This window comes from Leopardus geoffroyi, chromosome B3 (assembly GCF_018350155.1).
Source record: "Leopardus geoffroyi isolate Oge1 chromosome B3, O.geoffroyi_Oge1_pat1.0, whole genome shotgun sequence".
NCBI lineage: Eukaryota > Metazoa > Chordata > Mammalia > Carnivora > Felidae > Leopardus > Leopardus geoffroyi.
In genome coordinates this window covers 125,883,789-125,902,201 of record NC_059337.1, presented here as the reverse complement: position 1 = coordinate 125,902,201, position 18,413 = coordinate 125,883,789, and the positions used below count along the sequence as shown (strand labels likewise).

The 18,413-nt window shown below is 39.1% G+C and overlaps 1 protein-coding gene across 5 annotated transcripts in view; it reads left to right on the top strand.

Annotated features, from left to right (window-relative positions):
* Window positions 1–18,413, top strand: part of STON2 (stonin 2) — a 153,010-nt gene that overhangs the window by 45,881 nt on the left and 88,716 nt on the right. For all 5 annotated transcript variants that reach the window (XM_045451769.1, XM_045451768.1, XM_045451770.1 and 2 more), the window contains one exon: window positions 15,327–15,524. In XM_045451769.1, the coding sequence (XP_045307725.1) occupies window positions 15,327–15,524 (198 nt within the window). The remainder of the gene's footprint in view (window positions 1–15,326; window positions 15,525–18,413) is intronic.

The window sequence follows — 18,413 nt, the reverse complement described above, 5'->3', positions numbered from 1 at the left end:
CATGATGTAGACCTAAAAGAAATAGGGAGGATGAGAAAGGAGGATATGTGGAACTGATTAACACCGTTGCCAGTCTGGATTTCTGGAAGCAAACAGTGCAGCCTTACTTAGCCAGCTGTTCTGTGCCTTCACGTCCGGGCTGGCAAGGAATAGTTGGGAAAGACAGTGCACGTGTGCACACATGGAGGCGTTAGGTAGAGAGATGTTATCTGGGATATTCCTTTTCCATTCCCCCAGCTCCTGTTCCTCTACTGTCCATAGTTTTTCTGGCAAATGAAGAGCAGAAAACAAAAGACTTACCTTTTAAGTTATGCCACCTACGAATAAACCAAGGGAGCATTGCATTTCAGCCTGGAATGGGATTGTACTATTAGCCCAAATAAAAATGCCAGGAGGCTGTAGGCACCGTGGATTAAAAACAAAGAGACCATCATTAGTGGTAAATCTCTTATTTTTGTGGCATATAATTGTCAGAAGTTGCACTAGGGAACTTCAAAAACCCAGGGAGCTGTTACTCCCCACCTTGGTGACCTACTTATTTTATTGTGCCCTGAAGCATACCAAGGTTGATTGGTAACGGAGGAGCGACAGCTGATGGGGAAGACAACTCCAGGAATGTTTTAAATCCATCAGGGGGACAACTTTGTTTTGGACTTCAACTGGTGCAGGATTTGAATGATAAAGTGCCATCCTGGTTGGTCCGGGAAAAGGGAGACACACATGATCTCTCTCGTAAAAATATGAGTAAAATCACTTAATTCAGTGACAAAGCCTTTTTGTAACCAAATATATAAGAAAGATTTTTGGCATCAATTCTTTGGACCTGAGGATCCTGGAGTGAGGGTCATATAAAATCAGGCCCCTTTGGTAAATGTCGTTTCCTCCATTAAAAGCCCTAAAATTTGGTGGAGGCCCAATATGGAATTTGTACCCCTTTATTTAACAAGACCACTTAGGCTCAGGCCATGTTGTTGATAAATATTCTCTTTAAATGATTTTTATTAGGAACTTAACTGCCAGATACTTAAACTTAAGACAAAGTAGCCACCAGAATACTGTTCACATCTTGAGTGTGAAAATGCTGTATGATCCATCTGGGTTACCTGGTAAAAAATGTCAAGAAGTTTAAATGAAAACTTGTTTGCTGAACCCTGAACCTTAATGCATAGATATCCTGCTAAACCTTTAAAACAGCAACAGAACACAGCAGATCCAAAGTGTTAAATAAGAAAAAAACAAAAGCAAAAAAAACACAACAAACTTCTGATGAATCTGTTCAAATCAAAATTGAATCTCTATATAGTTCTCTAAAGAAATATTTTTGAAAATGAACCTAACCCCAGGGGGTATTTTATTCACATCGAGTCCCTTAGCAGTAGTGTTTCTGAGTTCCCCTGGTGGTAAGAAGTTTTCCTACTTTAGTATTTTGTCTCCTCTGTTCTAAAATTCCACTCTGTACCAGGAAGAATGTAGCAGTCAGCTCATATAACACCTAAATTCTTTATAAACATCCTTTCAGAGCAAGGCTGATTTCATACATGTGCATTTTACAAGTGTATGTGTGTGCTTTGAATATGTTTGTAAATGCATGCAGATAAATTGAAAGAGCAAAGTTCATTCCCAAAATTAAAAGAAAAAAAATTATGGCACTATTTTCAGCGTGAAGCTTCCTGTTCAGTCATCATGTTATGTGCTGACCTTCCTCCACAGACATGGCAATTTTGTGGCAAGGCCAAGACTGAATTGGACCCATTATGCAGATGATGCAGGATATGCATAATTACAAACACAAAAATTTTTTCATTTCCAGATTTGTTCCACAGCCCAAGAAAAACACTAATATTCCCTTGTGCTTCAAATGTCTTCCCCAAAAGCTTGGGCTAAGGCCTTCCCATTGTGTCTGGGGAAGCTAATTATCTGGGGCCAGAGAAAGAGCCACTTGTTTGGGGGGAAGACCAGAGATGATGTCAGCCACTTAAGAGGGAGGCAGGGGTGACAGCTGAGAGACTTAATCCTGAAGAAGACTAGCCCAGTGGTTAATTTCTATTATACTTTTTATTCTAGCTACTGAGGGTGAGTTGGTGGGTGGGGGTGGAATAAGATCCCAACCATTTGGTGACTGTGTAGCCAAGGCCCATTGCTTTTGGTATGCATATGTATTTCCCTCTTCAACAGAGGAGGTTTTATTTTCTTTTAATACCTTAAATGTTCTCTGCTTTTAAGAATAATTAATGACCTTTCCGGAATCCATCTCAGACAGTGGTATACTGAGGAATGGATTCTAACAAAGCCCTTCTTCCTTGGGGCCTGATGCCCTCTGCCCCTGCCCACTGGGCACCACTCTGCTGTAATCACTACCTCTCCTGCTGTTCCTGACAAGCTCATTACTGCTCTTGCTGTTCCCTTGGCCCCCAGAACTCTTCTATGTTTTCAACTCAGAGCTCTGCTCAAGCATCATTTCCTCCTGCTCCCACCCTCCCCCCAACTTTTTCCTGCATTAAATGTCTTTACAGCCCATGTTTTTACCTGAAATTAGGTTACAAGTTTGTTTATTTTCTCTTCCTCACTAGGGGAAAGAGACTATCTCATTTACTCTCAATAGTATAATATGGAGCATGGAACTTAGTAGGTACTCACTTAGTATTTGTTGGATTAATGAATGAAAGATGTATATGAAACATACTGCAGAATGACTGACTCCCATTTATGGAGTGAATGAGCTATTAGGTGGAAGTTGAGGCATGGCTTCCTCTGTGAAGTATGTATATTTTTTAACAAACTAGGCAAAGAAAATAGGCCAACCTCTTCCCTATCATGTCACCAGCTGACTATCATCAGTTTTGATTTCCCATCATTATACACAGAGTGCACACACGCAGATTCATATACCTGGCACACAGATACACATGCAAATATACATATACACACATAGTGTATGTGTGTAACATATGCACTTACATATACATGCATATATAATATAGGCATAACATATGTACCTATGATACATATATTTATACAAACACACACATATTTTTCCCCCTGGGAGCTACCTTAAAAAGTGCAATTAAACCTGTCCATTATATTTTTGTCATATTTGAAACTACTACCATCATGCCATGTGGGCAGGGGAGAGGATCTCTTGAAAATTACTTCCAGTTATGTAAAATGGGCCTTAAAATATTTTATTAAAGCTACAATATTCTCCTCATCCAAAGAATGTGCTAACTCACCCAGGGGGTCCTTGTGGCCTATCTCACCCTCAGCGTGGGACATAAAACACAATAAACTGCCCAAGCATGCACTAATTAACTAGTTTATTCATGCAAAAAATATTTAGGTGCTGGGAATGCAATTATGAGAAAGTTGGCCATAGCCCCTGTTCTCCCCACACTGAGGTTACCTAATGGTTGGGCAGTCTGTTACTAGTAAAGCCTTCTGGGGTAAGCAAGGGCCCTCTGAACCAATCCTGGGACCAGCTGTTTGTATTGCCAACTATGAAATAGCAGGGGAGCCACAAATGAAGAATGGAATTAGATCTATTTTGTATTCATGGATGGGCATGTTTATAGCATTGGAAAAATCACACAGCCCTAGTGAGTAGATACCAAAGTATAAAATAAAGGATATGACATCCAAATATACGTAAGTATTTAAATTTTAATCTATTTAGAATTCCAAAGGATAAAAACAAAAATTCTGTCTTTGCTGTATTAATTGTTTTAACTGACAACTTATCAGTTTATTGTTTATTCAACCAATGGTGTTTTGAATTCCCACTCTGTGGCAGTCACTGTTCAGGGCACTGGGGATACAGTGGAATATTCCTGCCCCATGGAACATACTTTGTGCTGGAGAAGACGTACCAGAAACACAATAAAGGTGTAGATACAGTGTCAGTGTGTGAGACAGTGGTTAGCAGGAAGGAGAGACACATGAGGGAAAGAAAGAATAGAGTAGGGAGGATGTGAAATTTTACATAAGATAAGGGGGTGACTCTGAGCAGCAACTTTTGGGTAAAGACATGTGGGAGGCAAGGAATGAGCCTTGCAGAAATTGGGGAAGGAGCTGTCCAGGTGAAAGTAACCACACATGACAAGCCTCTGATGGGTGTCTGTCTGTGTTGGTGGTATGTGACTGGAGTGGAGGGACATGGGGATGAGGCGGACAGGTCATGAGGAATCAGACCATGTGTGTGCTTGGAGGGCATGGGGAGGACCTTGACTTTTGCTGTGGGTAAGATGGGAAGCCATCAGAGGGTTTTGAGCAGAGGTGTGGTAAGGTCTGACTTCGATTTGAACAGGTAATTCTATTAAAGCTATGTGGCTGCTCTGTTGAGAAGACCAAGAAGAGGAAGACACTTGGGGAAGCGGGGTGACCAAGTGGGAGGCCCCTGTAACTATCCAGAAAGGGATGGTTGTTCCCTGAAAGAGACATGTGCGAAAACAACTTCCAAAGGCCAAAGGAGCCCTAAGGCCAGAGACAAAGGCTGATAGGTCCAGTTTGACAACAAATGGTTTATTAAAGGGACTTAGGGACAGAGGCAGGTCTTGGGCAGCTACAAGCTGAGTAGATCTCTGTGACCCCACCTCCCTTAAGACCTTCTTTCATAGCCCTACAGGCTGGGGAGTCATGCTGGTGGACCACCCCGGAGGGACCGTTGGGGAGTAGTTGTGTGTCACAGTCCTATCTCCTGAGCTGATTGAGGACTTCATGCCCCAAGGGTGCACTTAAGTGAGGTTAGATGAGAAAGAATGTTGGGAGAAGGGGGCTGCACTCAGGAAGGCTTCAGGTCATCACCCTCGAGTCTGGGTCACACAGCAGTGTGTTCGGCCGGTGGTAGCTTGGAGATGGTGGGAAGTGATTGGATTTCAGATGTATTTTGAATTTTTTTTTTTGACATTTATTTATTTTTGAGACAGAGAGAGACAGAGCGTGAACAGGGGAGGGGCAGAGAGAGAGGGAGACACAGAATCTGAAACAGGCTCCAGGCTCTGGGCTGTCAGCACAGAGCCTGACGCGAGGCTCGAACTCACAGACAGTGAGATCATGACCTGAGCCGAAGTCGGACGCTTAACCGACTGAGCCACCCAGGAGCCCCTCAGATGTATTTTAAAGGGAGGACTAGCAGAAGCTGTGGTGGACGAGTTGTGAGACGAATCAAGGGTGGCTCAAGATTTCATTCTGAGCACCTAGGAGGATGAAGGAGCCCATGTGGAGAGGGTAACAGGAACTTGGTTTCTAATAGGTAAGGTTAGAGACCTAAGTGGAGATTTCAAGTAGATTTGGACATAAGTTTATATCTGGATGTAATAACTACCACTTGACCCTCTTTCAGCGCTTCCTTTGTGCCAAGCACTTTTCCAAGCGCTTCATCAATATTAACCTAATCCCCCTGTGAAGTGGGTACAACTTTAAGCTCCATTTGCACAGGTGAAAACCCAGCAGAACAGGTGGATTAAGTAACTTGCCTCCGGCTGCAGGGCTGGATACCGAACAAGACAGGCAGTCTGGATCCAGGGGCCTTGTACCTAATCTCGTAGGAAAGGAGGAGACAGATTTCTATCCTTTTTTCACCTTATTCCTTGCTGGATGGCTGTGGCTGTGAAGAGCCCTGCTGACAGCACTGTCTGGCCCAGGTATCAAAGGCCTGGCGCCTGGGAGAAGAATCAGCCCCAGGCTCCACACTTCAACATTTCAACTAATCTTGTGGCCTGAGGACACTCGCTTCAGAGCCCAAGTAAAGTGATTCATCCAAGATTTCTAAATTGATAGATGAATAGTATTAGAGCAAATGAGAACAGTGTGTGAGGTGTAGGGACTTTGCCTCTCCCAGCTGTGTTATTCCTAGCTTCTGTTTCAGGGGAAATACTGCAAGTTTTATCCAACAAATGTAAAACGCCAGTGTGAAAATACAAATAATTAAAATAGCTTTCTTTCACAACATTAGAGTCTTCTGATATGTGGTTTTAATAAGCTTTATTATTGAATAAATATAAAGGAACATATTTTAAATGTATATTAAATTATAAAGAACAGCAGTACAACCCCATCACCCAGTTTAATAAATAGAATATTGTCATCACCCACAAGCCCTCAGGTTTTCCTACTGATCATATCTTCTTTCTTCCAGACATCCCATCCCTCCCTCCTATATCACCACCTTCCTGGGGTTTATGATATTAACTACATTATTTTTCTTAACAGTTCTCCTGCCTACACATGCATCAAGAATGATATAATTTAATTTCACTTCTTTTTGAACCTTATGTAAATGGAATAATACTGTATGTATTATTTCATAGCTTGCTCCTTCAACACATTATTTGTGACATTTTCCCATATCATTACCTGCAGCAATAGTTCCTTTGGTTTTTATTGCTGTGTATTCCATTATGCTGATATACCACAATTCATTTATCCATTGTATTACAGTTTGTTATTTGCCTTGTTTCTAGTTTTTTGCACTTAAGAATGTCCTTCTATGAGCATTCTTTTTGTTTTTGTTTTTCTGTGAGCATTCTTTTTTTTTTTTTTTCTAATGTTTATTTTTTCAGGGAGAGAGAGAGAGAGAGCGAGCGAGCAGGGGAAGGGCAGTGAGAGAGGGAGACACAGAATCCAAAGCCAATTCCAAGCTCTGAGCTGAACTCACGAACCTTGAGGTCATGACCTGAGCCAAAGTTGAAAGCTCAACCAACTAAGCCACCCAGGCGCCCCTCTGTGAGCATTCTAAACATACAACCTGTGAACATGTGTAAGCGTTTCTCTTGAATTAAAAAGCCAGAGGAGAATTGCTGTGCTGTGGGCTGAGTTTATCCTCAACTTTCTCACTTAGCACCAAGGCGTTTTCTAAGGTGGTTCCAGTTTACTTTTATCAGCCATATATAAGATACTGTGTCTGCACTTCCTTGTCTGCACTTGGGATTGTCATATTTCTCTATTTTAGTCAGGGAGATAGGGAAGGGGGAAGAGTAATGGACTCTCATGTGGTTTTAATTTGCATTTTCTAGATTATTAATGAGACTGAACTTTATTTCTTGCCATCTGAATTTTTTTTTTTCTTTCATAAAAGTCCAGGTATATTCTTGTTGAGGTCTCTCCCCTTTTCTTGCTGATGTCTAGGACTTCCTTGCAGATATGATGCATGGCAGATCTCTCTTACACATGGATGTAGAATAAATTGGATGGTCTTTTCATCTCTTTATGGTGACTTTTGTAAAAAGTTCTTAATTTTAATGATATGAAATTTGTTTTTCTTTTATGGTTGGTGTTTTCTGTGTCTTGGTAGAGGAAATCTTTCCTTACCCTGAAGTTGTGAGCATATTTGGGTATATTTCTTCTAAAATATTTCTTGTGGAGCCTTTTATACTTTGATATTAAATCCACCTAGAATTGATTTTTCCATTTGGTGTGAAGTAGGAGTCTAATTTCAATTTTTTCTATATAGTATTTTACCATTATTTCTATTATCATTTTATTCATTTTAAATGTATATTATTAACATTCTACTTTGTTCACATCTAAATAGTGTGATTCTGCTTATTAATACAAGGAAAAAATACATAAGGTTTTGATTGAGAATTAACATCTTTACACACTAACTTTTTAAACCCTAGTATAATATCTCTTTCCAGTTATTTAGATCTTCTGTACAATCTGTTAATAAACCTTAAAAGTATCTTCTCTGAGACCTTGTGCATATTTTGTTAAATTTATTACTATATAGATATTTTTTGTTGCTATTATACATTTTTTTTTAACGTTTATTTTATTTTTGAAAGACAGAACACAAGCAGGGGAGGGGTAGAGAGAGAGGGAGACACAGAATCCAAAGCAGGCTCCAGGCTCCGAGCTGTTAGCACACAGCCTGATGCGGGTCTCAAACCCATGAACTGTGAGATCATGACCTGAGCCGAAGTTGGACTCTTAACCAACTGAGCCACTCAGGTGCCCCTGTTGCTATTATAAATGTTATCTTGTTTTAAGATTAATTTTCTATATATTCTTTGTTACTTTTCAGAAATGCAATCACTTGTATATATATTTAAAAACAAATACTGTGCTAAATTTATTAATTTGATAATTTATTAGGGTTTTTTTGCATTTTATGTACACAAAAATATCATCTGCAAAGAATGAGTTTTGTTGTTTTCACTCTCTTTTACTTCCTGCCTTACTGTGCAGGTTCTGACCACAAATAGGATGTTGAGCAGAAGTGGGAGTAATGGGTGCCCGTCATCTTGATGAGGATCTCCGAGGGAAAGTTCTCCCTTGCATGGTGTTTGCCGTAGGGGTTTGGTGTTAGCTCTATTAGGTTTAGGGAGCTTCTTCTGTTTCTAGTTTGCCAAAAATTACTACCATGAAAAGATACTAAAATTTATTCAGTGCTTTCTCTGTATGCATTATGATGATAATATGTTTTTTATTCCTTTAATGTATTATTATGATGAATTATATTAACTGATCCAGTAATGTTAACCCACACATTATCAGTAGAGTGGTATTACCTCCAATGGGGCTAAAAATAGTTCTTTGGGGGGGGGGGAAGAAATCTTACTCTTTTTATATGTACAGCATAGCTATATATACAGTACATGATAGACATACAACATATCTTCCGTGTTAAAATTTAAGAGGGAATTGATACATTGGACTTCATCAAAATTAAAACTTTTGCTTTATGAAATTCCCTGTTAAGAGGATAAAGAGAGAAGCTATAGACTGTGACAAGATATTTGCAAACTACATATCCAACAAAGGACTGGTATCTAGAATATATAAAGAAAACTTAAAACTCAGTAGTGAAAAAACCAAGCAATCTAATTAGAAAATGAGCAACAGACATTAAACATATTTTTCACTGAAGAGGATATATAGCTGGCAGATAAGTATCTGAAAAGGCATTCAGTATCATTACCAATAGTGAAATGCAAATAAAATGAGTTATTGCTATACACGTATCAGATGACTTAAAATAAAAATAGTGGTAATATTAAATGCTACTGAGTATTCAGAGAAATTAATTGCATGTTTAGTTTAATAAGGAACTGTCAAACTGTTTTCCAAAGTCATAGTTACAGTTTACATTCTCACCAGCAGTGCATGAGTGATCTACTGTATGACCCAGCAGTTGTACTCTGGGACATTTATCCTAGAGAAATGGAAACTTAGGTTCATACAAAAACCTCTCCATGAATATTCAAAGCACTGTTATTCATAATAACTAAGAACCAGAAACAGCCCAGATGTTCTTTGACAGGTGTAAACTAACTGTGCTTAGTCCATTCCATGAAACACTACTCAGCAATCAAAAGGAATGAAGTATCAATACATTCAACACCTTGAATGAATCTCAGAGGCATTATGATGAATGATAAAAGCCCATCATAAAAGGTTACATACTGCATGATTCCATTTATATAGCATTCTTGAAATGACAAAATTATAGAAATGAAAAACAAATTAGTGGTTGCCTGGGGTTAGGAACAGGGCATGACAGGAAGAAATAGAAATGAATATAAAAGGCAACATTCCTTGTGGTGATGGCACTGTTCTGCATCCTGAGTGTGGCTGTGTATACACAACCTATTATACACTGATAACATTACATAGAACTAAATACACACATAAGTACATGTAAAACTGGGCACATCTGAGTAAGATCAGTAGATTGTATTAATATCAAGTTCCTGGTCATGTTATTCTACTGGAGAGGAGGGGATTCAAGGGAGAGGATGATTGGGGAAGAAACCTGCTAGTGGGGCAGTAATGAAAAAAAGTTGAGAAATACCATGTTAAATAAACTAAACTCGTATTAACTGGATAAATCCAATTTAGTCATGATGTAATTCTCCTTTTCATCGATCTCTAGATTCTCTTTGATGATAATTTATTTGAGATTCTTATATCTATGTCCATGATTGAGGTCGACCTATAATTCTCATTTTGGAGAATAGAAGTATAAATGCAATGTACTTTGTCAGGTTTTGATGTCAGGAAATTCTGACCTCATAAAATGACTTGATGGGTGGTCTCTTTTTTTTTCTGAAAAAATTTTTTTCCTTTAAAGTTTGATAGAACTGTTCAGTAAAACTACCTGGTCTTACATTTTCCTTGTGGGAAGATTTTAAGAATTCCCTTTATTTGATGATTATTGGACAAGTCAGGTTTTTAACTTTCTTCTTGGATCAGTTTTGAAGCTATACTTTTTTAAAACTTCTGTAGTTCTTTTTTCAAATACGTTGGCATAAAGACATTCATTATTTCCCTCTCATTGCCTTCTAGATATATACAGCATGTATAATTATGTACCCTTTTTCATTCTTAAGGTTATTTGTGCTTTCTTTTTTCTTGATTTTCCTAACAATTTTCCAATTCTATTACATAATCTTCTTAAAGAATTTTTACCTATGTGCTTTTTAATTTCTATAACTTCTGCTTCTATGATTATTATTTCCTTTCTAGTATTCTCTGATTTATTTTGCAGCCCTTTCTGTAACTTGATAAGTTAGAAGCTTATGGTATTAAATTTCAGTTCTTCTTTTCTAATATAAGCAATGCACCTGTCCCTGATAATACTGCTTACTTGCATTCTTTCTTTTTTAAATTTTTTAATGTTTATTTAGTTTTGAAAGAGAGAGAGAGACAGAATGTGAGTGGGGGAGGGGCTGAGAGAGAGGGAGACACAGAATCAGAAGCAGGCTTCAGGCTCTGAGCTGTCAGCACAGAGCCAGACGCGGAGCTCAAACTCACAAATGGTGAGATCATAACCTGAGCCAAAGTCAGACACTTAACCAAATGAGCCACCTAGGCACCCCTGCTTACCTGTATTCTTAAAGTTTTTACATATACTATTTTCATTTTTGTTTGGTTCTGGATATTTTCTAATATTCATTAATATTTCTTCTTTGACCAACAATTCATTTAAAAGTATGTTTCTTAGTTTCTAAATTTTTCAAATTGTCTTCTATCTAGTTTCGGTAAGTAGATGCTAGTTATATCTAGATAACTGGTTTGGATAACTAGAGACATCATTGTATTGTGATCAGTGTTCATGGTCTATTTGATACCAGTTTTTTGGTATTTGTTAAAACCTGCTTCATGTCCTAGCATCTGGTCACTTGCCATAAGAGTTTTAGGTGTGGATTATGAAGAATATGCATTCTTCACCTGTTGGTCTATGTATGACCATTAGATCAGCTTGTTCATTTTGTTGTTTATATCTTCTGTTTCCTTGGTAATTCTTCTCCCTCTTTGATCTATCACTTACTGAGAGAGGTGTAATTAAAAATCTCCCATTATGATGATGGGCATTTCTTGCTTTCTGCACTTATGTCAGTTTTTGTATTAATAATTTTGAGGCTAAGTTATTAAATATATACCAACTTAGAATTATTATTATCATATATTTCTGATGAATTAAAACATATAGTAATTTTGTTGTAACCCTTTCTAATAATGCTTTTACTTTAAAGTCTATTTATAGGCAACAATACATCAGGGTTTTTTTTCATTAATATTTTGTCTTATATGGATTTTTTATCCCTTTACTTTTATTATTGTTGAATCTTCGTATTTTTTTAAAGTTTATTTATTGTTGAGAGAGAGTGAGCATGAGTGGGGGAGGGGCTGAAAGAGAGGAGACAGAGAATCCTAAGTATGCTCCACACTGTCAGCAGAGTCTTATGTGGGGCCTGAACTCATGAACTGCGAGATCATGACTAAGCTGAAATCAAGAGTCGGACATGTAACCGGCTGAGCCACCCAGGTGCTCCGAATCTTTGTATTTTAGATGTGTCTTTTGTGAACAGCATGTTGGATTTCATTTGATTTTTCAGTTTGATAGTCTTTTTCTTTTAACTGGAAATTTTAGTCCATTTATGTTTATTATCAAGTACTGATATAGTTTATTTCTATAATCATATGTTTATTTTTCTTGTCTTTCCTTCTTTTACATTAATTGTAGTTTGTAGTTTTTGTTTGTCTAAATTGTCTTTATTTTTCCCTTGCTGTCTGAACATCTCCTCACTGAATAAACAGTCCTATTTGGTCATTTTCTGTCAGCTTATTGAAGCATTGGCTTCTCTTGTTGAGAAGATGGTAGTCAGTCTAATCATTCCTTTGAAAGTAGTCTTATTTAAGATCTTCTCTTTGTTGTTGGTCTTGTATAGTTTCGATGTCTATTTGCACAGTTATTTTTGGTTACCTTGCTTGAGATACTATGAGATTTCTAATCTGACGAAAAAATCTTTCATAAATTCTGGAAATTCTCAGCCAGTGTTTTTTTTTGTTTGTTTTGTTTTTTTTTGTTTTTTTTTTTTAATATTGTCTCTCATTCTCTCCCTCTTCTCCTTAGGAATTCAGGTTAGATAGTTACCTATGAGCTTTTACCACTCTGTCCAACATGGGGCTCAAACTGACAACCTGAAGATCAAGAGTTGCACATTCTACCAACTAAGCCAGCGCCCCTCCCATGTGTTTTAATCTCTCATGTTTTCATCTCTGTCTCTCTATGCTATCTAGATAATTTTGTATTTACGGTAGTAGTTTTCTTCTCCAGAAGTTCATTTAGTTCTTTTTCAATTCTGTGTCTTCTTTTCTAATATTTTCATTTTCTTTCATATTTTCTTGTTTCCTTAAACATATTAAACATACTTATATTTCCTGCTAAATAATTCTAGTGTCTGAATTCTTTGCAGGTCTGATTCTGGCTTCCCCCCATCCCTGGCCCCCTTGCTGGCTCTGGTTTGTGTTTATGGTAACTTGATTTCTTATGTATTTCATGGTTTATTTATTTTTATTTTTTATTTTATTACCATGTGTAACTAAGGAACATTCTGTCTGGGAAGGCTGGCTTTGAGGTATCTTCCTCCAGAAAGGATTAGTATTTGCTTTTCCCAGGTGCCCGAGGCCACTACCAACCTGGAAATACTTCAGCTCTGTTCTCAGACTGGAAGGTTTTCAGACCACACAAGTAGTTTCAGCCGTAAGCCCCTATGTGGGACAGCTTATAGTTATAAATTCTTAGGAGATTTCTTTTCTCTACCCTGCACCCAGGCTTAAGGCAGACAATTTTCCTTGCTGTCCTTAGCTTGGGGGTGGGGCTTATTGCTAATTTACCCTTTAATTGAGCCCTTTAGGAATTCAAGCTTCAGGCATCACATCTTCTGTCAGATTTCCCATCTTGGGTTAGCCCTAGGTTGTTTTCCTTCTTTGCCTTCTTCACAAGACCTTTAAAAAACTCAAACTCAGAAGTCTCCTTGGTTTGTTCAAAAGCCTCGGGGTCTGAAAATCAGGATGAGTGCTCTGTTTACCATTCTGGATTCCAGCTTGAACTAACTTGGCCTCTGATAATTCTTTCTTGTTCACCCTCCAATATATTTTAAATAATGTTATTACGTTTTATTTAATTTTTTTCCACAGTAAGGTGTCTAATCCATTATATTGTAGGAAATGGCAGTCCTATAATAAGCCTTTACAAGTTCAGTTTTGCTTTGGGCTGTTTGATTGTTTATTTTGTTCTTCTTTATCAGTTTGATTTTTTTCTATGTTTGTGTAGGAGTTTTATAGGTACAAGTTTAGTTTTAACAGTCTGTACTTAGCATAGACTGTTATGAGTGCTTCTCATAGACTGTTATGAGTGTTTCTGGTGCTTCTGTTGATAAAACCAACAAATATTGAGTACCTATTCACACCAGACAGTATTCTAGGAATGGGGATGCAGAAGTGAGTAAAATGGACCAAAATCCCTGCCGCCCCAACCCCATCCCCAAGAAGCTTCGATTCTAATGGGGAAGACCCTGCATTATGTAGTACAATAGATGGTGATAATACTAAGGAGAAATGAAGGAGAGAAGGGACTTTGCATTTTTGGAGAGAATAGCTCAGGAATACCTTACTGGGAGGGTAGTATTTTTAAAGAATAGGGGGTGTGAGCCATGAGCACTCCAGACAGAGAAAAGACCTTCATGTCTTATAAATGTCTAAGAGAATATGGAATGAAAATTCTCCGTGGTTTCATATTTGTTCTGTCACATATATTGCTATTTATTATTTTTTCCCTCCTAAATCTCAATTTTCTCTTTACCCAAATTTCTCTGAACCCAACTCTCAGTAATTTTGATTCTCTAGCTAGGAGAACTGACTGTTTTTAAAATTTTTATTGTAGTTTATTAATTTTGAGAGAAAGAGCACATGCATGTGCGCAGGACAAGGGCAGAGGGAGAGAGAGAGAAAGAGGGAGAGAGAATCCCAACAGGCTTCGAGCTGCCAGTGCAGAACTCCACGCATGGTCTGAACCCACAAACCATGAGGTCATGGCCTGAGCAGAGAGCAAGAGTTAGACACTCAACCAACTGAGCCACCCAGACACCCGTAGGAGAACTGACCCTTCTTGAACGAGCTCTTTAACCTCTTTTGAGGTGATTTCCCCTTGTGTCAGATGAGACCAGTGCCTGTCTCTCAGGATTGATAGTGAAGTGAAGTAACATTTGTATAAGTGTCTGACATTTCATGAGTACTCAAGAAATGCTAGTTCTTTTTCTTTGGTTTTTCCTTCCCTGTCCACACTGCTTTCAGCACTTGTTTTTAGTACTTATCAATTAATTTGCAGTAAGATTCTCATACAATTCCATGGAGAAACCATGTGGTAGGCAATTAACTGAAGACAAATAAATGTTAGAAAACTTCATTTTAAAAAAAGAAACTTTCCAAAGTGGTTTTGAAAGTCCCTGAGTTTGCTGCTCAGGGTTCAGGAGATAAAGTCAAGCCCTGTGCATTCCTCCCTTGAAGTTTGTTCATTGTATTGCAGATCAGCAGCCCCAGGAAATCTCAATTTGTATATGTAACTGTCTGCAGAATCTCCAGTTACAGTGAGACTCCAGAGGCATATCACCTTCCTATGCGAGTACATATATATTCACCTATCTTCTCTTATCCATTAACCTAACCTAGCTGTAATTTTGCAGTATATTTTGGGAAGTTGGCATACCACTAAAAATGGATTCATGAAGTTTTCGTTTGAATGAAACAAACCTAAGTTTAGAAATAAAAGTAGAGCCGAAAATCACTACTTTTCTTTAGTGAGATTTTCTTTGATTTGAGAGTCATGAGAGCCCTTATTTGTGGTACTGGTTTTGATACGGACTTACAATGTGGGGGCTCAGTCAGTTATTTTGCCCTGTCATAAGTGATATTTCCATCATTTCCTTCCCTTGTATGGCTGTTGAGATTTCGTAGGACCTGAGCACCATCAAGGTAAGACAAGCACTAAAGATCAACGAGCACAACCAATTTATATTGTCTGCTTTTGGTTTTTGGTCTGTCCCCAGCCATACCATTGACGATGCCCTGCTGGACGTGCCCTTCCTTCGACTCCTTGAGGAGATGCCCTCTGACCTCCGAGAGCAGCTGGACCACACATTCTGAAGACACCAGTAGTCCTAGTTTTGATCCCTCATACACCGACCTGCAGCTTATCAATGCGGAGGAACAGATGAGTAGCAGGGCTTCTCAGGCTGACTCGACTGGTAAGATGGAGCCCACAGGGCTTTGAAGATCACTTTTGGTGACCTGTTGCCACTCCTAAAATCTCTGCAGCTTTGTTTGCAGAATGAGTTCAGATGTAGTAGTCCTACAGTCAAAAAGCTAGAATAGAGTGGTTCAAAATTGCATTGGGAAAAAACACGTACACAGATTGGCTGATTAGTTGGCAGGGTGTTAATATTGGGAAACCATTTGACAATATATCTTAATGTGTTATTTTCTACTATTCGGTACAAGTACTGTTCCTTGTCAATTTATTTTCTCCTTGGATGACTGAACTATACATAGTATGCACAAGGCTGAATCTTTCACCCAGCCACCCATGCATCTTTCGTTTTCAGCAAGAGGGAGGTAGCTTTGAGCAGAGAAAAAGCAAATGTTATGTCAAGTGGAATGAGTCAGGACTCAGCCACTGTGTCCAGACCACAAATCATTTTGCAGTTATATTTTTTCTTTTGTGCTTGAATTGAGCTATATACATCAGTCTGTAACATCCCGTGCTCTCATTTATTAAATTTCTAAGAGGTGTAGGAAGGATGCTGCCTGGCTTAGCAGGTGAAATAAGGGCCTATTAATAAGCACTGTATCTGGGTTAGGTTTAGAATGGCATTGGAAAGATGTAGTGCATTCTTGGTGTTTTGTTTATTTGGCCCAAGGGATTATTTTCCTTTGAAAGTAATAAAGTTACTAATAATTTCTCTGTGGATAAATTTGCCAGGTGTATCCAATAATTTTGTTTTTCTCAAAAACATTGTTTAGGAATTTGTCTCTGGATCATTTTTCAAATTTGGGTAACATTCGTCCTTATGCTATGTGTTATTGGAGGATTCTACACATGGAGAGAGAGAGACTTCTTGCAGACTAAAGGGTTCAGACAGGATTTGGTTTGGTATTTGATAGTATTGCAAAGAATCCTAGTTTATCATAGTCTGTCTTCACGAGCCCCAGTTCTTTATAGCATTTTGTTTTTACACCCTCTCCGTTCTGTTTAATCTCTATGGCTGAGGATCACGGTCAGTGGCTGAACTGTGACAAGCCCATCTCCACTGTGGGGAAAGTTTCACGTTGGGAAGGCACCATCAGAAGCCAAGGCAATTAGGAAAAGAGGCTGTACTCACCCCTTCCTTCACCTCCTCGCCCTCAACCACCAGCCTTCCCATAGAGGACACATAGAACAAACACATTGGTCAGGAGTACTCAGACTCTGGGGTTAGACTGCTCAGATCCTCATTCTTCCATGTACCAGCTGTGTGACTTTGGGCAAGATCCTTAATGTCTTTTTGATTCAGTTTCCTCTCCTGGAAAATGGAGATAATAGTAGTACTTACCTTACCAAGTTGTTAATAGCTCCAAGTGAGACAGTTTATATACAGCAACTTATATGATGCTGGCCACAGAATAAGTGATCAGCAAGGATCTGGTTGTTTTCCCCTCTCTCGCCCCAGGTTCTTACTGTTTCACAGAGGTGGAAGAGGGCCCGTCACAGTGGGAAAGTCAGGACCTCTAGGCTCAGGTTGGTTTTTTTCAGTGGCCTCTCTGCTTAGATGAAAATTGCTTTAATTCCTACAGGTTCTAGTGATGAAAATCAGAGTTCTAGTCAGAACTGGACATTATTAATCTGTCTCCAAAGCGTATAATTGTTTTCAGTATCTCCCTTTTCTGAAGCCATGCTAACAGTATTATAGTTCCCACTGAGAAAACCTCTTCTCTCATTGTTTTGATCAGGGTCCTGGCAGGTGGCAGATGGTATCCTCAAAAAGGTTTTATTTGAAGAGGGTTTAATGAAACGACTCTTACAGAGGCAGCAAGAGCTAGAATCATGGGAAGAGGGGCTGGCCAACAGGTGCTATGGGTGTATGAAGGACAGAGCCACTGCCAGAGATTTGGTGAAGTGGGGAGTAGGGGGGAATAAATGCCCAGATCTTGTGCTCGTGCTTCCCACTGGCAGATCCCAGCTGGAAGCCAAAGGGCACAGGGCCCTGGTGAGGCAACCCACAGAGATCAGCCCCCAGGGCATAGAGCTGTGGAGAAGGGTGGGAGAATGGATTTGGGGTGATGGTGCGGGTGAAGCATGTGGAGAATAGCCAACACACTTTCATCTCCACCAGGAATTCAGTGGCCTGGAGTCCAGGGTCACTCTGGAGAAGCGAAGGCAAAACTAGGGCTGTAGAATGATGAGCGATGCTCCTACACCTCTCCTTCAGCACGAGATAGTTTCTGTAGTTACAGGAGGCTAGAGGTATGGCCTTTTGGCAACCATCCTTTTTTACAGAAGTAATCATAATCATAGCCAGCACACAGCATGTGCTGTGTGCCAGTACATGATGTGTATCATCTCTGGCCTTTACAACAGTCCTGCGAGGGAGGAATCTTTCTCCCCATTTCCTAGTTGACCCTGAGTCTGGGAGGTTAAGATGCTTGTCTGAGACAGTACTACTAAGAAATGGATGTGCCTGGATTTCAACCAAAGTTCCAAAGCCTTTCCCCATGGTTCTCAAACCTAGTGGTGCCCCAGAGTCATCATGTTTATCATTTTGCTGAGTTACCCTCCAGACCTTCTATACAGATAGGGTAGAGGATGCGTATGAATATATAACATATTTTACCGTGGGTTTATGTTTAACGTAAATAGAATCAAAAGGTTTTTAAATAAGGTGTATAGTAGGTGGAGTCTGAGGAAACAGTTCATGTTCCCTTAACAGATATGAGTGCTGATAGATAACTGCTATTTGCCCACAGTATGGTGTTATGTAAACACGTTTCCAGACACTCCACTTTGAAAAGAAATCTCCTCATTCTTTAGTAATCAGCCAAGGGTCCAGGTTGGCCCAGAGGAATGCCTCCATCTGTGTAGGGTAGAGCCACCTCCCTTC